Source organism: Linepithema humile, chromosome 3, assembly GCF_040581485.1.
Source record: "Linepithema humile isolate Giens D197 chromosome 3, Lhum_UNIL_v1.0, whole genome shotgun sequence".
Classification (NCBI taxonomy): Eukaryota; Metazoa; Arthropoda; class Insecta; order Hymenoptera; family Formicidae; genus Linepithema; species Linepithema humile.
In genome coordinates, this window is record NC_090130.1 from 8,285,717 (window position 1) to 8,307,804 (window position 22,088).

Sequence of the window (22,088 nt, forward strand, 5' to 3'; positions counted from 1 at the left end):
TATTTAATGCAATATTTAATTTTATAACAAATTGTAACAAATAATGCAATTGCGGAAGATGTTTTAAAGATTTTCCGCGTATTTTTATTTACGAATTCTGAACGAACAATTTTTGAAGTTGATTTTTCTATAAAAAAATTAAATTAAATGCTTTCGTTTTTCAATTAAATATTAATTCTTCATCACTGCGAGCAACTAACCGTAAAGTTACAAAACCGTTTTTGTTAAAGAGAAATCCATGTTGGTTGCGTTGTGATGCACGCAAGAAAGTGCTTGTAATAAAACATCCCGATATTTCTCTGTTATATTTCTCCCCGTAGAAATAATATTTTGTTGATTCATAGTTACGAAGCACCGATTGCCTGTTGCTTCGCCGGTGTTACGGAAGTTATATAACTTAGTTCGCAATTTTTCACATTAGTATTCATCTCGCCGCCAAACCGCGACCTTTCCACGGAAAATGGTGGAAGAAAGAAAGGGAGAGAGAGAGAGAGAGAGCGAATTCACGTCATTTGTGACTCGTTAGAAAAATTCTAGTCTCGCGGCTGGATTCGGCTGGTGTAGCACCTCAAAGAGCTAATTACGCCGAGCACCTTGTTCTCGTGGCATTAAAGGAAAGGGAAACACGGTCGCGTTTCATCGCGTATTCCGCAGCAAACAAAGAGACGTCCTGATTTCATTGACTCGCAATATCTACCTTCGAGTAACTCCACGCATTTTCTTGCAAACACGGACGATGTTTGCTTTGTAACATCTCTGCAAATTCGAATCTTGAACGAAAGGCAAGAGCTTTCAACGCATTTGCAAGAAATTTGATACTGAACATCCAATCAAAAATAAAATCTTAATTACAGTATTATTATTGTTGTTGTGCACGGATTATTCGCGAAGTTGTCGTAAATGAAATAAGAAATTGATTTATATCTTTTTAATTTTTTTTTGTTTTTTTTTTTTTTATATAATCTTTCACAATGTCGACGCATTTGGACGCAATAATGCTTCGAAACAATTATATCATTACGAAACTCCGATTCGTCAATTGTTTCTTTCACTTCTCCGTCTGACGAAAATCTTTCTCCAGCAAAGAATATTTTCATCCGCGAGAATAGATGGGAGTCGGACGAATAAGATGGATGCGACACAACGAATCGTACTTGAATTTGTTGATCTTTCCCATTGAAAGGACACTTGTATCGAAACGCGCACTCATCTTGCGAAAAGCTTTCTCGTACGCAATTTATTAGTTAAGATACAAAATGTATTCATCTGAAATATATTAATGCCAATTTTTTAATCCAACAGACAAAATAATCCTGAAGCGAAATATAACGAAACTTATACAAAGCCCTAAATGCAAAAGGATCGAATTTCTGAGATGTCCAAATGCATTCGTTCGCATGCCATCCCTCTTACACACAGAAAAATACATACTGTATTTAAGTAAATATTACTTGCTTTAAGTATTTTATAAGTTCATATATACGCAAATCTATCGTAAGTTCATCATAAGCATCAAATTTATTCAAAATATATTTTGATCCCAGTAAGTTTAATACTTCACTCAAGAATATTAAATTAGAAAAAGAATTCTATTTGCTTATTAAATTAACCAAATCTGACTTTTCTTCGATATAATTTTATAATATTCTTCACCAAAAAATAACTACTTCTTTTGAGTATATAATAATGAGTTTATCAAAAATTTGTGATGAGTATATTTTAAGACTATTATCAAGAAAATATTCTTTATTAAAGATAATTGTTACTTAAAAAAAGAAAAGTAAGCCGAGTAATTACTTTTCTTAGCAATAGAATGATATTTTTCTGTGTGTAGAATTAGAAAGTCAGATCAGCGAATTACATTGCTCACGTTATTCCGCAGGTAGTGGCGTGGGGCGGTGACGGCACAGGACCAACTGGACAGGCGGTCTCGGCGTAGCGGCAGTGACGTCGTGATCGGCAAGGGTCCTGGGGCCCATGGCCGGGAATTGTTTTCGTCAGCTCTGGTGGTGGCTCCCGATCGCGATCCTATCCGGGTGCTTTCCTCCCTCGGCCGACGCCGCTCGTATTTCGTGCACGTCCACCTATCCGTCGGAAATAGCTCGCGGCGAGCGGCCCCGCGACGACGCGGACGTAGTGGTCTTTCTCGGCGAGAAATGCGACGGCGAAATCAACGTTACCGAGATACAGGATCACTTGGATCTAACCGGCGAGCTCTCCATCAGCGTCATGCCGAGATCCCGTGAGTATACCACGCCCCTCCCGCACGATTTCATCCGATACTACTTACTATCAATAACGGAGAAACCTTCGCGGAGGGACCGTGCAAATATACTACAAATTTCAGATGTGAAACTTTAATGCAGCTCGACGCACGGAAAATTCCACAGCTGTGGAAAATCGTCCGGACAGATTTATTTTTAACAAAAAGTAGACTATTTTTTTGACAAAATTGACTTCTCTCCGAAAAAATTTCAAAGTTTGTTATCCTTCGTAATTATTTGTTAAATACTTGCCACCGAATCTTCCGACTAAACGAAAAGTTGAGATTACGATTGATTGCGCTTCGATATCGCACAAGAATACGATAAATAGCTACCAATAACAATCTTGAAGCGCGCATTTGTGTATGTAGACGTTTACGCGAGAGTAATCTCGAATGCATCGATCAATTCGAGAGCCACTTCTCACGTAGTGATTAATTATGCCTATTGTGTGCACACCGGTACGGCAGCGATGCGACGTTAAATTTTAATGTAAACATTTGCTCCGCAGCGTATGGCGGCACATGTATCCATAATATATAGAGGTGTCATAATATAATCATTCGCGCGCTTCCGCTACGCGGCACCGAGTGGCCCTAAATTTACACGCGCATGAATCACGCGATGTCCAATAATCCAATTACGTATTCAAATCGAAACTCGGCCGGTTATGCGTCTGGCGAGCCGCGAGGAGAAAACAGCCGCCCTCGAGTGCGGGGCTGCGTTCACTTTGCATCGCTCGCCGTGCGGAAATAACGAAACACGCGAATATCGGTTCGAAAAATGCCGTCGGAATATAATACTCGACGCGCGAGAGAGCAACGCAGGTAGCCCTCTCGCCGCAAAACCCGATCTTCCTCCGAGCGAGAGAGAGAGGGAGAGAGAGAGAGAGAGAGTCGCTACGAGAGATCCATATTCAGGAAGTGCCACTAATAGCGTCTCCACCGTTATTGTCTGCACCATTATATCTCGCACAATCGCCGGCGACGGCCGCGCCGACACGCGCGCGCGCACACACGTATAAATCGCGCACCTACTCGCATGACGAAGATACCTACGTGCGTCTAAATAGAATCTCGTTTCAATGCGTCGGGCGAAACACGGGGGTTCGACGTTGTTAAGTATCAGCTGTAACGAGCGAGCGCACAGCGAGCGGTGGCTGTCTCGTTATTATCCTAGATAGGAGGGATAGCGGGCTTATCGGAATCGATAGCCAACCCGCGGACCCATTGAAAATTACAGCATTAAATCAATATACGTCACACACCGCAGGCCGTTCCGTGTCGTTTCCCTCTCTCTTTTCCTTTCTCTCTCTCTCTCTCTCTCTCTCTCTCTCTCTCTCTCTCTTTCGTCTGCGCGTTCATTACGGTAACAAATTGTCGAAGTACGGAGAGAGAGATGGAGCTCCGAAATCTGCGATCGTTTGCGGCGAAACTAATAGTTCGATTAATTAATTTGTAGTGACGTGTGAGACGGAAACCGGGGGCCTCGGCGCGCTAATCCACGTTCTCGGCGAGACCAACACGAAGGCGGTGATAGCCACGCTCGACAGCTCGATCTGCGAGGTGGCCGCTAAGCTCGCGCATCTTGGGAATAAGCCGTTACTCACCTGGACGTGTCCCTTGGTAAGTGTTATCACGTTCGCCGGCGGTCCGCCGACGGCTGCCCGCGCTGTTGAACAGCATTAATTGGCAATTAAGGCACGTATTTCCGGTATTTCGAGGAACAAAAAAGTTCCGCGAATCGATATCGAATAAAACTACTCCGTTTCCAGCTTGCTTCCTTCGCGGAAAATTGTGAAAATTGAAAATTTTACGCCGCGTCTGAATGATTAAACCCGATCCGCGCTGCGCGTCTCATTATTATTAATTTATATCACTAGCTCGGCCGAAAAGTCGCGCACGGCTCCCGCGCGTACATAATATTGCAGCTGACATTATTTGTGCAATTTGATGGAGCTGCTGTAAATTTAGAAGATAGATCTATCCGCTCGACATTTATTGTACATATTGATGGATGCTTCGCTTTTTATTCAGATTAAATCAGTGCGAACTGATTTACACACCGAATTCGACACGTGTTTCCCCGGATAGTTGATGTCACACTTTGATCGAGTGTAATTAAAATCGGCAAAATTGCACCGTAGAATAAACATGTCGCGCGTTTCCTGCGCGAAATAATTAAAGCTAAAAGATATCATCGTCGAATTGAAGCTGGAAAAAAAAATCAGATGCAAATTCAGCGATACGTTAGCAGCGAGTCGTGAAATACGGCGTGACGTTATTTAACGCGTTTTTTTTATCTGCGCAGGCAAAGTTAAAATAATGCAAATTGTGCGCCCGTAAATAATTATGTGCAACGTAATATCCGAGCTGAAATTGGGGAAGCTATAAATTTCAGCTCCGCTTCCGTGCACTTGATTCCACTGAAAGAGCCAATTTTAATGCTGACTTTCGAGCGGCACGTTTGAATTAGATCGAATAAATGCTTATTCCTGTTATTCAGTTTTCTAATTGGCGCACGTGCAATTACGTGCATCTCTCCCGATACACAAGCGGCAAATGTACTTGCAGTATTACAACTATGTCGACAGTGAGATAATAGAAGGTTGCACCGAACTTCTCGCCGATTCACCGTGAGATTTGTCATTAATGAAGCACAATGCGCTTACGCCGAACAAATTGTCATTCTACGAAAAGCTCGCCTTTACCTCCCCCGTAGATTCCTCCCACGTTTCCCAAGGCGACAATCATGTCATCGTTTCAGTGAATATCCGACAGATAGTTTTGGATATTTCTTGGTCTGCTTGAAAATGGAATTGAATTTCACGATTACATTTCTATCGTTACATTTAACCTTTCACGTTTCCCGGAAAATGTTTTGTCGCGAAAAAAAAAATAGAACAAATTGATTCTTATATTTGTACATTAAATTAAAAATAAGTTTTTTAGAAATATAAAACTGTAAATATTTAGTGAATATGTCCAGAAGCAATATATTCGGCTTTTATTTTGCCGGAGGAGATGCGAGTAAAAATTTTATAAATAAACATACGCATATACATTGTTTTTTTTTTTTTTTTTTGAAGGACAAAAATAAATTCTGAAAAATTTGTATAAATATTTTTCCGTAAGAATTTTATTCTGCAGCTGGTATTGATTTGAAGTATACGCGCTTTATAAACGAAATGTATAACGGCTCGAATGTCGTCTCGTTAAAATTTGAGAAGATCACGAATGTCTACAACTTATGTTCCAGAGAGATTTGAAGGAGAAGGATCTATCATCGATCATTAGACTCTCTCCGTCATTGCCGTCAATGGCGAACGCCGTGGCAGAAATATTCCAGCATTTGCAGTGGAAGACTGCGACCATTATCGGTACAGGTAAGTTTATATCCTGGTTTAATACCAATCCTAATTACTGCAATCCTATTATCGGAAAAGCACGATGTTCTACGACATAAAGGAACAATAAAAGAAATAAAAGGAACTTTCTTATTGACCGAAATATACCACCTTAAGTACGCTTTTAAGTATATAATTTATAGAAATTTAGTTTATTAAAGTGTTATATTAAATTTATAGAGAAAAATCGCGTACACTTTATAAATAAAGTTTTCCGATCTATCAGTTCGATCATATCGATCGATGATTTGTGAAACGTGACAACATTTTTCGCGCTCCTCGCTCGAAGATCTTAAAATCTAAGCGCGTTTGACATTTCCATCGAAAATAGACTGTTGATTAAAATTTAATCTTTGTTAATTCACGACTCGGAGAAAGAATTACGCGGCGTACTTTGCAAGTCTGTTCCGTCGAACGCAAAGGCAGAGATGTGCATGCGAAAAAGCTCATTTATTTCAACCTGTGCTGCACGAGAGAATTGCGTATGACTTTTCGCTTCTGACGTCACAACCCAATCGAGCGCCGAATCGAGAGAGCGTTTAAGGATTAAAATGCGAACGACACGCGGAAAGGAGGACGCAATAACGATGGGAGGTCGGAGCAATAATAAACCGACACACACACGCGCACAACATCGTTCCGCGGTCCATTAAAATACGATTGTGTTGCGACGCGACGCGCGCGTATTGAATTTTAACGCACATTACCTGCGGTACTCCGATTAATGCCGCAGATCGCGAGCCGTGGTCCAGCCTGGACCGTGCCGTGATCGGCGCGTTCCGCAGGATCGGCGTCGTCCTACGGCATCACTTGATTCTACCCCACCGCGCCACTCTCGAGCAAATCCGCAGAATTCTGAGGTCCGTGCACAGCGTCTCCCGTCGAGGTAAGTACGCGCAGTTAATCCTATTATACGGAAACTTGCAAACATTATCCGGCATTTACAGCATTTACACGGTGTGCGCAGTATGCCGAAGTATCTCCGCCGAGGTAACCACCAGAACTATCGAGTTGAAGATTAAATTAAACGGCGTGACGCGACGCGCGCGCGTTTTTTCGTTCTCCCGCCTGAAATCCTGAACGTAAGAACGCGTTCACGCGTCCCGGCGTTCTTAACGCAATTCTAATTCGACGGCGATGTCATTTCGCTCTTAAACTCGGCGAGAATTTCGCGTCCTAATCGCTTAATTGTGTTTATTGTTTCCGCGCAGGGTGTTTCGAAATTGATGTTCTTGATTGAATTAGCTAACGCGCTGTGGACGTTAAACTTGTATAATTAATTTGCAACTGATGCCTTCTGCTTCGCTGATTTTCAACATTAAGGTATTAGTAGTTTCCAAATTTTTAACAACATATGATTTTTTTATTTTTGAAGAAGTGACGAATTAATATGAAAAAGTTGACTTTCAATCCTTCGATGTAAGTGTAGAGATTTCCTTCGTTCTCATAAAATAAATTAGTTCATAAAAAAATTAATATTCTCGAAAACAAATAGAGAAAAATGAACGTAGCGTTCGCAACGCGAAGCGGTACGAGAGTTATTACTGTTTACACACGTTTGAGAATTGGATTTAGATGGAAAGCTATTTACACTGTTTATAAATCTTTTATTCGCTTTGTATGGGGATTGAGATAGTTCGGCGAGAAAATTCCCGGCGAGTAAAAATGCAGACAATTCCAGAGATTCCAGAGATGTTCTCGCGTCGTGGTATGTGTATTTATAGCGGAAAGCCGAAGTTAACAGCGTTTTCACAAATCTTTCTGTCGTGCGTAAAAACACGTGCATGCTCGGTGCGGCGCAGTCCGCGGCTGCAAATCTGCAAATCCTCCAAGTGCAATATGTGCGTGAAAAAAAGGAAAATAGAAGAAGTCCGCTTCGCGAACCGCGCGGGGATCATCGCGCGGCAGCGAGTTGAAACTTTCTTAAAATTTTACATCAAAGCCGCCGTGCAATCGCGCCTTAGCGTCTCCGCAGAAGCGCGCAGGCAACTCAGTTAGCGACAATTTACGGCGCCCAGTAGTGTGCTCGATGCAAATGAGTCGAGCAACGGCGCGACGCGGTCCTTTCAGGGCGCAGCGTCCGCGCGGGCGAATATGTGAGATACGATGTAATCAGAGCTGACTTTAATTAATCTCAACTTTATGAATAAACGGTCATCGCGTTTCGCCGGAGTAAATGCGACTGTGACCTGTCGCGGCGCAGGCGCGGGATTATTTTGATATTTATCGCAGCGAACGCTTATGTAAATACGAAGAACGTAAATTGCCAAGACGGCTTCTTGCGCGGTAAAGGCTTGATTGCTCAATCATTATGTCGGAAGTTTCCGCCGTCGTATCGTGACACACATCTCAGAATTGCGCTCTTACTTCGCGACGGCGAGGGGCGAGAGGGGGAATGTATCTATCTTTTTAGTTAATGACTTTTAATTAAATAGAGTGTACTTCGCCTCCGGTATTCTCTATAATATTTAATTAAAATCCCCGGCTTTAATTTACCTTTGAAAGGGTTATAGGGCTATAAATTTAATCGCCGCGCGACAGGTCACTCAGCGATCGTTAACCAATATATCATTTTCCGTAATTTACTTTCCTTTTCCCTCTATGCGCTCTTTCTGTCTGTCGCCTCATTCTACCCTTGGCTCGTGTATACGCACGCACATTAACGCGCAAAATATAAAGTATATTATACCCAAGCACAAATATATGATTTTATGTAACTGTAGTAAAAAAAAATTGAGTTCTGTTCTTTGGCTTGAGGAATTTTTTTTATTACCGTATCGATTTGACCCGATTTTTATACAAATATGAGTGATTTGTTCGAGACACGTGGCAACTTCATTGAATACTATATTTGATTCAATTAACGAAATGAATATATCAGAAGCGTATTATTATACGTAACGATTATCGCGCATTTAATTCCTTAATGGCGGAACTTTCAATTTGACAAGAAAGATAAAGTAGCCAATAAATTAGGTCTTGTTCATTTAAGAGTTAAACTGCTACGGAAAGTTCTTGTTCAAATATCGTTTCTAAAATAGCGTAATGTCATTAAAAGTAAACGAAACTCCTCGAGAGATATCCTTCAAGCATTTAACACTCGAAATATAAACTTTATTTTCGCTTACTTTTATTATCGCTAAATCATAAATTAAATAAAATCATAAATTGCGATAAGTGCGAGAAATAATTCGAAATGAAGAATAATTCAATCTTGATTCCACGTATTCGAGCATTTCATATATTTTCGTTTATTCCCTAGCATCCTTACGTGCAGGCACGTGCAAACCTATTTCTCTTTCGCCAGCTACGGTGCTTTGTCTGCCGCTGCTCGACGAGATGACGAGCCGCGTTCTGATCGAGCTGAACATCGCGTGGCAAACGCACGTGCCGAATTCCTGGATCCTGATGATCCAGACGGAGGATATCGAACTCTTCCTTCCGAGAGACGACTCGCTGCCCACCTCGCTCCCCACCGAACCATCGACCTTGGCCCATTCCGCGATTACACAGTCTTCCAATTTTTCTACCACGAATGTAACTCGCGCCGGCCCGAGCGTAACTCCGGAGAGCGACGAGAAAATGCGGAAGGAGCAGCGCGCCCCGCGTAGATTTTCTCCGCCGAGAAACCTCAGCAGCACCATGATGGAAAATCTACTTGCGGTCGCGCCGCTTGATCAGAGGTAATTATCCGTTAACGTAATTAACTGGAGAACAGTTTGTCGACATAATTAACGAGCGAGCTTGAGGCACAACGTAATCTCGGATTTCTTCAACAAAGATTTTCTATAGGCTATTTTACTTTCTTACTATTTTATCCGCGACTTTGTTTTTATAAACATTTAAGGCAATATTAATATCGAAATTAATAAAATCGTAAGAAATATCTGATTGATAGATTTTGTTGCCATGAGAATTTGTTCGATTAAATATGTACGTGAAAAGCATATTTTCGACATACATCAGAGACCTGTATTAAGCATCGTCGAAATAATTTCGACAAATTAATGCAAATTTAATTATTAATTATAATAAAATTATCTAGAAATTTTATAGTTGGACATTGTTTACAGGGTCGCATTATGAATAATTTGCAATCAGGTTAACAAATTAATTAATGCCCGAAATTACGTCGCAATCAATCATCTTTGTTGAACGCTTCAGCTTTATTGCTTTATTTTCTCTGTATATCTGATAAAAAAGAATATAACTACTTAGCGCTGCGAGAAGATTTATAATAGCAAGAAGCTTCATCGTTGTCTGGCAAATCCTTTTAAGACAGATTTCTAAAGATCCCTCGAACGTTCGCAAAAAAGTGTGAGCGATGCACATAACAGCTCTCGTCTGTAGAGCAAAATATCCATGATAAGATTAGGTGGTTCTGATAAAAAACCTTTATACGAAATACTTTTTCTGCAATATGATAAGCTAGCGTTCGCATTACAAATTATTGTCAACTTTTATAAACTAATAATAAGCCTTAAAATATCATTACTAGTAAGATCTCTAGAAATGCATTTGTAAAATGTCGCAGTCGATTAACCGAAATTTAATTAACAATTAAAGTGAAACGCGAATCAAGTCTGCTGAAAAAGTTGACCTTAATTGAAGATTTCTTCCCTTGTTAGATCGAGGCGCGCAACAACGCCGTTGTACATAATTACGAAATTCCAGCGCGAGCACGACATGATCCCGAATTATAATACAAATCGCGCTTGTTAGACCGTCAAGCCGAGTTAATTGTAGGCGTTGATCCATGTAATTATACGATCCTCGTGATTAACTCATGAGAATAGCCCGAGGTGTCTTGAACACGACGGGGCATCGCGACACCGCGTCGCCTCCGTGTACGAGAGAGAGAGAGAGAGAGAGTTCCCGGCTATTTTCGCATTTCCGGTTTCTTACGCAGGTACGATGTGAGCAAGATCTTCAGTGGCGTGCAGTATTACGCGACGGTGGCGTTGCTCGATCGACTGAACGAATCGCTGACTGTGTTAACGCGCGACAACAGCAGTCTCGACAGCAACAACAACAAGATGTACACGTATGCCCTGCTGGATTGGCGGGACGCCGGTTGGAGTCCGGTCCTCGCGGTAGTCGAGCAGCATCAGCAGCTGCTGGTTCAGCAGCTAACGCCGAGCAGGGTGGCGCGTCTCACCGTCGAGGCGCCCGATCTGCCGTCCTGCGACGTCGACGGCGACTGCCCGGGTGAGCTTGCAGATTTCATTACGAACGCGCTACTTTTTTACGATGATTTTGTCATTTGATCGGTTCGAATCTCTCGCGGTATCTGAAAAATTTTGAACAGAACACCACTTTTTGAAAAGTTTTTTTAGCAACGAACAAACTAAATGACGCTTGTAGAAAATTGATTGAAGACAACAATGTATATCAAACTGGAAATTTTATTCAGCAACAATAATTATAATTCTGTCTGCAGGCGATGCAAAATTAATAATGTATAATTGATATCGTATATCGCGTGGAAGCAATTTTAGAGAGAAGAGTTCATTTATTATTTCATCGGGTTCTGTTTAACGATGCCCGTGCGACCGTGTTGCGGGAATGTACTGTCAAAAATAGGACGGGATAATTACGGAATGGAGAAAGCTGCGAAGGGGAAGGGCTCTCTCCCTTCGTACCTTTCATCGCCCCGATCGGGATCGATAAGCGGCTCTCTTGAATCCGAAAATATCGCCCGACGACGCTCTAACAAGGTAATGCAGTGCATTAATTATTGAACAGGTGGCTTGGCCGACATGTCTTTCCGTACCACACATATCGTAGCTATTATTCTGGGGTCGCTGCTGTTCACCTTTGTCGCCATCGCCGTCGCGATTATAGTCCGGTGAGCGAGCACTTTATTACGTTACACATCATAACATTTATAGCCCCGTAGTGTCAAACCGCAATGCAAAAAGTGATTATGCGTCAATTCTTTCGCTGTCTTGAATATACTTTTTTTTATAATTGCAATTTCAGAGTTAACTAATTTACGTCCTGAATTATGATTTAGCATTATTCGTGATTTTCAACTAAAGTAATAATTTTTAAAAGTTTTACATTCATTTTTAACACTTCTCTAGAGGTTTCTCTACAATTTAGTTATAATATTTTAGTAACATTGAATAAAACTGGTCCATCCGAAAAATGTTAACAAATGATTATGCTGAATGTATTTATGTATCTTGTACACTTGCAGGAAGCGGCTGCTTAAGAAAAGGATGTCTAAGGGTCCGTACAAAATCATTCTGACGACGTCGGATTTCGTTTTCCCTCAAGTGCCTCCAGTAGATTCGAGAACGGTGAGCAGAGTTTTATCCTGTACACAGTATGAAATCTTCCTTTCCAAAAGAAATTAAAGGATCTTTGCGCACAACTCTTTAATATTATTAATCTTTTTGCCGTTTAATACATTGTAATATAATACATATTTTGTTTCTCGCGCTTTAAATTACGACTTCGGTGAATAAATTGCTGTCGGGGTTTTTACACTTTTGTTTTGTAAGCACGTTAGCGTCGGCTAAGGTAAATTTCGATTAAAAATATTTTGATAGTTAACACAAAAATAATATACGTTCGCACATTAAGGCGCATCTGAGGCATTTTACTATTTCGTATTACACACACAAGAATGAATAAACAGATCGGTTAAAATTAAAGATAAATATCCGCGGAATGGAAATATCTCGGCCGATCTTTGTCGACATCGTCGCGCGATGAATTTCCGTGGAATAAATCTTGCGAATGATCTATTTCGAGAAATAGCAATCGCAGGCGACGATGGCAGGAGAAAATCTAAAATTGCGCACCCAATTTTTCGACACGTCATCTGCCGCGGCTGTGCTACGCCTAAACTACTTTCGCATGCTTTCACACGCGCGCGCTTCCCGCACTTTTAAAAATTATGTCTAAAATATTTTCGCAATTTATTATTCTGTGAGGGATATTTAATACTTGTTTATCAATACATATTCTCTCTATAAAATATTCCGATGCAATTAATGCAACGTTTAGATTCCACGACTAAATATAAATTTTGCAATTCACAATTATTTTTCGTAAATATGCGCACACGTGCGTGGCTGATGTTTTTTTTTTTTCCGAGTAATCATTTCTCTCATTACTGTTCGTGCTTAGCTGAGCTCGCTGTTTTCTGCTCCGGTCCGTTTGTACGTCCGCTCTTATCATAACATGTGTACATATATGCATATATTTTTGTAAAGTTCTGTACAAAGGTGAATTGTAAAATGCATAAAAGTTTTATCTACAATTTTAAGTGTAGAATTCATTCATAAATAATATTGACGCTTAACTCGCGGTGCTTGAATTTATTCAGTCTGTTAGAAAGGATAATAAATCTTACGAATTACTGGGCGGTATAGCAAAACGCGAAAATACGAATGTACTGAAGTTGATGAAGTGGCGCGGTAATCTCTTTCTCTTAATACTCGCTCTGAAAAAAAATACGGCTGTTTTATCTCGCATAAAAATATATATACAGTTTGGTGAACTACATTTTGCTTAATTCACTCGTGAAAATATAAATACGGTATCGCGGGTGAAACGTGACGGAAACAAAGTTGTAAAATAAAAAAAAGAAATTGTACGTGCGAGAAGTTGCGCGGCAACACGAACGCAGAAGGGAAGAAGCGGACTGAAAAACTCGACGCTCGTAACTGGCAGGCATCGAACTAATAACCAATAAAATCGATTAAAGTGATATTACGTATCGTTATTAATGAAGCTTAGTTCTTTCATCATTGCCTTTAATCGTCCTCCCGCAAATATCTCCTTTTGTCCGCGTTGTAAAAGAATTAAAATCCGAACTCGGCGGTGAGTTTACGTTGTAAAATTCCGCGGCTCTTACTTTTTATTACAGGTGGACCTTAATCCTTTTATTACACAAGACCTTAATCCATCGTTCTATACGGCGAAAACAATTTTTCACCAGTCGTTGCCTCAGGATTGTGAAATCGTGTTAGCGTAACTTTTTCTTGCGGTGAAAATTCTTCTTAATATGACGACAGTGGAATGTTTCATGTGAGAAGGGTTGCCGCGACCCTCGCAGGATATATTTCACGCGAGACCGGCCGGCCGGTACGTGAGCTCCTAAATTATCGGTCTACGTAGTAGAAATACCCGATAAAAGTGCTAAATGTCACTGTGACATCACCACTTCATCGGGCTTTTATCGTCCCTGCGATGTTAATGCGATAAATGTTATAAAATAACGTTGTCACGATAAAAAACGACGATGCAAAAATTGTATTTCCGAGCAATTATCCTTTTTTCAAACGAAAGTTGCGTATCGCGCTAGAATCACCGCGAAAAATATACGTAAGATTTACAGGGATACAAAACATACGAAATATTATTTCGCAATATGGAACATCACTTCGCCTTATCTCGGATTTCACTTTTCCGCGCTTACGGTCCACCTTTACGTCGAAGATCACGAATCGATCCTTTCCGGCAAACATTCTTGTACAACCACTCGATCTATTATCGAGCACGGGATCGCTCGCGAGCGATTTCGTCCGCTAAGCGCACTTTATCGCACATACGTTCTCGCGCGTGCTCTCAGGTAGACGAGGGCATCGAGGCGATGCTGTGCTGCTGGCTGCAGCAGCTGCAAGAGTTCGGTGGACCGGAAGTCGAAAAGCCGGATCTGCTCCAACTCGGCAGCGTCAATTCTCTGAGGCCGTACCTGCAGGCGAGCGGTGGTGGCACCATACCGAGGCACACCTTCTTCAAGGATCCACGCGCTAGGTATAACGTGAGTAAACTACAACTACCAATAATTGCACCCGAAGATACATTTTGCGTCAATCCATCTCTTTCGCGCGCGCGCGATCCACGCCATCTTCTTTCTGGATTTTAGTCTCGCATTAAATTTGTGCTGATAATCTGCAAAGAGACGCAATAAATGACAGCGTAGAAAAATAACATAAATAGTCTCTTAACATTTTCTAATATTTATTTTTGTTTGATGGCTATATTTACGCGAAGAATATTAGAATGAAAATTGCGGGAAAAACATGGGACACCTCATATATGCATGCCTGCAAGGGATTATCGACGTTCTACATCGTGCACCTTCACCCTTGCAAACAATTTCATCCTTGATCACTTCCGAGAATTTTCCGCTTGACATGACGCGCGGTATTATGCGACGGCGCCGAGAATATATTTCGAGACACACATCGATATTCATTTTCGCGCGCCGCAGACGTCGGCGTCCCTTATATAGTTGACGCTAATTAATGCCGCAATCCCCGTAATATGATCGGTTCCGATAAGGACCTCTCGCGGACCTAATGAAGATTGATAAAATAGGATTAAAGCACGCTGCAATAACCGCGTCATTCCCGATTGACTCCACGGTCGAAACGCTTCCAACAGCGTTGAGAGTCCGTAGATCGGGAGAGATTCAGGCTCGATACGGCGCGCCGTATCAATGCTCGGGTTAACGATCCGTCCTGATTTCTGCTAGGGTGACTTGGTCCAATTGAAGGAGCTACCCGTTCAAGGTACGTTCGAACTGAAGAACAAGGCCATGGACGTGCTGGTCACGGTAAAGGCGCACATCCTTTTATTCATTCCTCTGAGTTAGATCTCTGATCGAGTTTCCTCCACTTCTACGTTTCTACTTTTGGGCAGATCCACGGACTGCGACACGAGAACCTCAATCCCCTGATTGGATGCCTTAACGAACCTACGAGACCCTGTCTAGTGTCGGAGTACTGCTCGAGGGGCTCCCTGGAGGACGTACTCGTCCAGGACGAGATTAAACTCGATTGGTCCTTCAGATTATCCTTGCTCACCGATCTCGTGCGGGTAAGATCGCGCCGCGATATGTAACTTGAAAGTATAACTCGAGAAAGTATGACTTGAACAACTTTAAGAAGTGGATTTGATTAAAGTCAAGGGATATTTGTTGCGTGTATTCTTAATCTGTTAACAATACCTTCGAAAAAAGATCAAAAGAGACGCCACGCGCTTGTAGAAGATGATGCATAATTATGCACATGCAAAACGGTTGTTGTTTCGATATATTTCTATAAAAAATGTGATACCAGAACTGGCGCCAACTAAAAATAAAAAACTATGTACATAAAATTGAAGAGTTTGATTACAAATATGAAAGATTCAAAAATTGTCAAGTAGTCGGCCTTGTTGCGCGTCTATTTGGCACGAGACACGGCCATTTCTCTTGATTAATCGCAATGATTATGAGAATTGTGAAAAATTAAAAACGAGTCGTTGGAATTTGGCGCTCAAGATTTGAAATATCACAGTCATCACGCCAAATATCTGAGAATTTTCACTTCAACTAATTAAATAAATTTAAAATCGATTCTTCGGACTTGAAATTTATTCTACGATACATGCTGGCGATAATTTTTAGATGGCTTGGTTATTTTGTTTAGGGCATGAGATACCTTCATGGCACTCCGATGCGCGCTCACGGCTATCTCACGTCGCGGAATTGCGTAATAGACGCAAGATGGGTCTTGAAAGTCACCGATTACGGTTTGCCTGCTTTTTATGAAGCGCAGAATATTGTACCGCCGGTGAAAACCGCCCGAGGTAAGTTGCTTTGTTACAATTTTCTGCATTGTCTCATTACTCCCCTTCGTTAACACATTTGATGTAATCTTTTTTTTTTAACGACATGCGTACAATTTTTTTCTTTTTAATTAAAACTTAGAGATATTCAAGAAAATAGGTAATGTAATCATCTTTACAATTATTGAAAAATAATACCGTAATAAACTTTAAATAAAATTCGAATCGCATAAAGTTTAATATTTATCAAGCTTTGCCTTTCGGTCTTGGCATTCTACTTAAAATTTTGTTATATAGTAGAGTCATGCAAATTATAAAGTTTCTCTAATTAAAAGTTGGACCGTGTACTTTGCTAAATGAAGATGTTTACAGCGAAATCCAGTATTTCGCACGCTCGTTCCTTTAGAGATTATAATGCAAATGGGATTAGTGTATAACTGACACGGGGGCGTTTAAGCAACCATTAATTTCGATAACAACTGCCGGCTTATTGTGTTCGGTAGACCTGCTGTGGACCGCGCCGGAACTGCTTAGGCATCCGAATCTGCGGAAAAAGGGAAGCCAGCCGGGGGATGTTTACAGTTTCGGAATTATCATGCAGGAAGTCGTTGTTCGCGGCGAACCGTTTTGTATGCTCGCCTTATCTCCGGAAGGTAATGTGCATGCACGTCTCTATTAACGATCAATTACATTAAACACACCGCTTTCCTCCCAATTCCGAGGCCTGAAATAGTTGAACGTTGCAGAGATATCGAAAACTGAAAACATTTATGTTCTCGCGTTTGTATTTTAGTTTCTTCTAACCCGCGCGATAAATTAACCGTCGGTTTCCGAAAGCGTCCGCGATTGAAATGTTTGTATCGCGAATTTACATTACGAATGTGAATTTCATGAACTAGAGAAAATATAGCTGCGATAAATTATACAAAACATCGAACTAATTCTTTATGTATCGTTTTTCGATAAATCAATTAGCGTCGCGGGCGCAAAAAAACGCGGGGAACTGTAGCGTTTTCCGCCGATTTAACAGTTGAACACGTATCTGCATCGATTTATCGTCGATTAGCCAAGGGCGCAGATGTGAAATCTCGATATCTCGGCGTTGCAGCCAAATCTCGGCGATATTAAATTTTAATGCCAGTTATATTTGAGGATCAAACGTCCGGCATCTCGCATCTCTCATAGATATAATCGAGAAAGTGATGAAGCCACCGCCCCTGATCAGACCGTCAGTCAGCAAAGGGGCCGCCCCGCCGGAAGCCATAAACATCATGCGCCAATGTTGGGCGGAAACTGCTGAAATGAGGCCCGACTTTGACGACGTGCACGATCTCTTCAAGAAGCTGAACCATGGGAGGTAAAAATCAGTGACCTGCTACGTAATCTTCGAGGCATTGTGCCTTTATAGCGGAAATATCGGATATATTTTCTCAGCCGGATGGCCTCCCCCGCCAAAATCTATTCTTCGCAGATTTAATCATGGTTCAATAGCACGAGCGTTTAGTTGCGATTACATTTTTAATAAATTGGATTAATAAATTTTAACAATCAGATGAAAAACCAGTCGCATGATTTGTTCCATTGTACACTTCGGTGAAAGACGATTTGTATTAATGTAGAAGAAATATTTAATCTGATTTAATTTAATTGCTTTCAAGCTTGATAAAATAAATATATACTTTGATAACAATCGAAGTCGCGTTTTGTTTCCAGAAAAGTAAACTTCGTGGACACGATGTTCCAAATGCTCGAGAAATACTCGAACAATCTGGAGGAACTCATTCGCGAGCGCACGGAGCAGCTTGACATGGAGAAGAAGAAAACCGAACAATTGTTGAACAGAATGTTACCTAGGTAAACAACAAGGATATTGGAGACCTCGCTGCTTCGCGAAAACAATATGATCAAAATTAACCCGAGTTATTATCGATGTCAGACTTCACTCTTTATTACGTTCGCTTAATAAATAGAAATCAGCATTTTAACGCTCACCGAAGCGGATTAACTTGGCTCGGTATTTTCAGCACGGTCGCCGAAAAACTGAAGCTCGGCATGCCCGTCGACCCGGAAGAGTTTCGCGAGGTCACGATCTACTTTTCGGACATTGTCGGCTTCACGACGATATCCGCGCGCTCGACGCCCTTTCAGGTAGTCGATCTTCTCAACGATCTGTACACCTGCTTCGACGACACGATTAACGCTTACACGGTCTACAAGGTAAATTAAATGAACTATGATTGCACGGCAAATGCTTTTCAATAAATTTCTTCACGAAATAAGGTTTACGAATGAAAGAATGAAATTTGATTGTGTTCTTCTAATTATTTTGACGCCTGGAAAAATTAGAATGGAAAATTTTTAATAACTAAATTTTAATTCAATATCATTGCGATGAATTTCATATTACTTTATTATAAAAATTTAAAGCTTTAATTTTTTTATTGATATATGATATTTTATTGCGCGAACTTTTTTCTGAAAAATATTTTGCACTTTATTTACTATATTATTTCCATACGCACATGTATCTAGCGTCTCTTTGTACATGTTTTTCAGATTAAACGATTAAATATATCTTGTTAAATTATAAAATATTTTTACTTTTAATCAAATTTACAAGTGAATAAATTTACGCGAAATATTAATAGCTGAATAACACATGCGACACTCAATGGTCTCGATTCACATCAAAGAATGCTTTTATCAGTAGATATTTCGGATTCCGACATTACAGAGAATGCGTATTCGAATATCACAGGTAGAAACTATCGGGGATGCCTACATGGTCGTAGGCGGCTGTCCTGTGAGAATACCCGATCACGCGACCCAAGTGGCGACCATGGCACTCGACCTGTTACATCAGAGCGGAAAATTCAAGTTGAAACACCTTCCGGACACGCCACTCAGGCTACGCATCGGTCTGCACACGGGTTAGCTTGCAAATAATTTCCTGTTAATTGAAGCGGCGCACTCGGAATCGGAAAATTCAATTATTTTCAATACTCCCGCGTCATATCTTTTTGCTATTAAAAAAAAAAAAATAGCACACATGCGTTTGTTACGAGGACCGTTGTTGAAAATAACCGGGTTTGCAATATTTATGTCCGGCGTTAAACATATTCGCGCCTTTTCTCAGAGAAATTGTTTTCTTGTACATCTGCGAGTATCCTTTGATCGCACCCAAGACCTTTGTCGTTATTTACTATCTAATATCTTGTTTCTTTCGTTTCATTCTGAGCGCACTCGCGGTCTTCCCATATCACAGACGTGATCCCAATATCGCGATACAAGACCCAGATTTTTAACAATATTACGGTTTCCAATACCTTGTTCGTTCCTTTATTTTGATACCGGCTCGTCGTGTATCTACCAGTTACGTGATTTCCCGTACATATAATTCCGCAATAAAAGTATATTTCGCGATGTAAAAACCAATAAAATTTCAAGTAAATAAATACTTAGAATCCTTCTTGCCGTTCAATTTCGCTCGTATTTATTCGAAAGCAATTTACATTAAAATGTAGATTTACATTGAGCGCGATTCCGACCAGCAAAGCCGCAATCGCAGCGGGTCTTATTTCGCCGATGAGTTCGCGAAAGTGTGTCACGCGCCGCAAACGGAAGTTATTGAAGTAAGGAATTCACTTCTACCCCTCGGCAGGCCCGTGCTGTGCCGGCGTAGTGGGCTTAACGATGCCGCGCTATTGCCTGTTCGGCGACACGGTGAACACCGCCTCGAGGATGGAGTCGACCGGCGCTCCGTGGCGCATTCATCTCAGCCAGGCGACGAGGGATCGATTGACGCAAGTCGGCGGATACCACATCGAATACCGCGGGCCGACCGACGTCAAGGGCAAAGGCAAGATGCCGACCTACTGGCTGCTCGGCAAGCAGGGCTTCGACAAGGAACTACCTAAGCCGCCACCCCTCGGGTAAGTCGCTTCCAACATTTTCCGAATTCCCACCGCCGACCCCTCCGCCGTCCTCTCGCCTCCGCGGTGGCTTCCACGAATACGGGGGGGGCGGGGGGAGGGAAGGAGGAGCGTCGCGTAGACGCCCGGTCGTGATTTAACACTTGTGCGCATTCGCGCGACCTTATTAAGTTCAATATATTGCGACGGGTCCCCTTTTATATTCGATTCCGGGTGTCACCCCCCTTTTTTTCTTTCATCGCGCTCTAGTATTTTCGTCGGAATGCGACGGCGGGCGGCAGGGGGCGAGGGGCGACGCGGGTGATTCCGAATAACTCGCCCGAGCACCTTCCGTCCCGACATCGCCGGCCCTTCGTCGTCGAGGAAAAGGATCGGATTTAATCAACGAAGTTACCGCGCATTTCTTTGATTAAGTGTCAGAAACGCCGGGCGAAGAGAGACGCTGCTCGGGAGTTTTTAATTATGTAACAATGGGTCGCGCGCGGCGATAGCGGACGGCCAGTAGTTTGTACGCGTCAAGTTTGTCCCAATAGCACGCCGTCCGCCGAGTCTCGTACGTATAATTATCCGACGTACCTCGCGAAAGTGATACGCCAGCCAAGTTTTCTCCCGCACACGCGAGTCACTCTTTTATAATACTCCGCTGGGCAAAAAGTGACCTACTTGCGGCGGCCGTGCGTAAGCAGGAAAAAAGCCTGATAATCTTAGAGTTTGTATTATGCGCGGAGTTGCGATCCGGGGCGCAATCCCTCAGCCGCGGACGGCGGAATCAAATCTAAGAAAAATAACTGTCGCGAAGTTCGAGGAAGTTTGTGCGCGAGACGAAAAATTAAATGGTTCACGCTAATTAGAGTTTATACGGATAGCTGAAGCCGCACTTTTCTTCCGCGACCAGCTTCCGAAATAGATCGCGATCAAGAGAAATTTAATTGTGATTTAAAAATTAGTCACTTGAAAACTAGAATGTATAATGAGATGACTTAGGAATGCATAATGAATCGAATTACCGTGAATGTCAATTAGCGATAATTCATTCGAAAGCATGCGATGATACGAAAGTGATGAGTTGATTTTTGAGTTTATTCGAGTTTATTTGCTTTACAGATTCATAATGCTTTTATCTGTTATCATTCTGCTGCTACAGGGAGAATCATGGGTAAGTAGATTTGCATGTGAATAATTGAACGTTCGAAACACAAGCATTGCTGCTGTCTCATATTTGATAAACGTTTCTGTGGGTGTCAAATGCCAGCTCGATTAAGCCCTTTAAATGCATTTCGTTCTTCAATGCGTAACGGCTTCATTTAATATCGGCCATCTAACATTTTATCCCATCTCTTTGCATCGCGCGTCTGATAGTTATTTTTAAACGCTAATGGCCTCGCGGAAAATTGTATGAAAGATTCATTAAGAATTTTTATTAGCCACGAGTAGCGTAAACTAAAATGCAAATGCAAATACGGCGCATGAATAAACATTCGTCAGAGACTATCAGCGTCAGAATGACATTTATGTTAAAATGTCAATTACTCCTGAAAGTTGCTGCTCACGTCCTTTACTCAAGTCTACTTCTTCCTCTGAATAAAGTTAAGTCGTTTCCCTACAGCGATGTAATCATATCATTCTCCAGCTTCGACTGTAATCACTTTTACCGGGTTTCTTACTTCTGTCCCGCTCTGCCGGCGATTCGCATCTAAAACATCGCGGCGCTCATGAATAAACACCCACGCCGAACACCTGGGCGCAGCATCGAAGTGCTGCTTCGCATCGTAATGTCAATTTATGTCAAAAATTCTCACGTCCGCAATCCAGGATGCGAATCGTCGAACGGAAAACAACGGCATACACAAACCGAAAGTAAGGATTCGACGTGTACGAACTTTCCTACATAAGCATCTTCGGTCGTGCTTGAGA

General features: G+C 41.6%; 1 protein-coding gene across 4 annotated transcripts in view; it reads left to right on the forward strand.

The window, feature by feature from the left end:
* LOC105676550 (retinal guanylyl cyclase 2) overlaps window positions 1–22,088 on the forward strand; it is a 47,439-nt gene that overhangs the window by 18,224 nt on the left and 7,127 nt on the right. For 2 of the 4 annotated variants that reach the window (XM_067351584.1, XM_067351585.1), the window contains 19 exons: window positions 1,883–2,242; window positions 3,726–3,889; window positions 5,523–5,649; window positions 6,404–6,556; window positions 8,978–9,353; window positions 10,580–10,878; window positions 11,416–11,518; window positions 11,873–11,975; window positions 14,258–14,449; window positions 15,167–15,247; window positions 15,334–15,510; window positions 16,104–16,263; window positions 16,746–16,895; window positions 17,428–17,599; window positions 17,956–18,096; window positions 18,267–18,459; window positions 19,001–19,172; window positions 19,904–20,174; window positions 21,319–21,330. In XM_067351584.1, coding sequence (XP_067207685.1) covers window positions 1,978–2,242; window positions 3,726–3,889; window positions 5,523–5,649; window positions 6,404–6,556; window positions 8,978–9,353; window positions 10,580–10,878; window positions 11,416–11,518; window positions 11,873–11,975; window positions 14,258–14,449; window positions 15,167–15,247; window positions 15,334–15,510; window positions 16,104–16,263; window positions 16,746–16,895; window positions 17,428–17,599; window positions 17,956–18,096; window positions 18,267–18,459; window positions 19,001–19,172; window positions 19,904–20,174; window positions 21,319–21,330 — 3,311 coding nt within the window. In that variant the 5' untranslated portion in view covers window positions 1,883–1,977. Of the gene's footprint in view, window positions 1–1,882; window positions 2,243–3,725; window positions 3,890–5,522; window positions 5,650–6,403; window positions 6,557–8,977; window positions 9,354–10,579; window positions 10,879–11,415; window positions 11,519–11,872; window positions 11,976–14,257; window positions 14,450–15,166; window positions 15,248–15,333; window positions 15,511–16,103; window positions 16,264–16,745; window positions 16,896–17,427; window positions 17,600–17,955; window positions 18,097–18,266; window positions 18,460–19,000; window positions 19,173–19,903; window positions 20,175–21,278; window positions 21,331–22,088 lie in introns of all 4 variants that reach the window. The other 2 variants (XM_012374548.2, XM_067351586.1) reach the window with 2 other exon arrangements.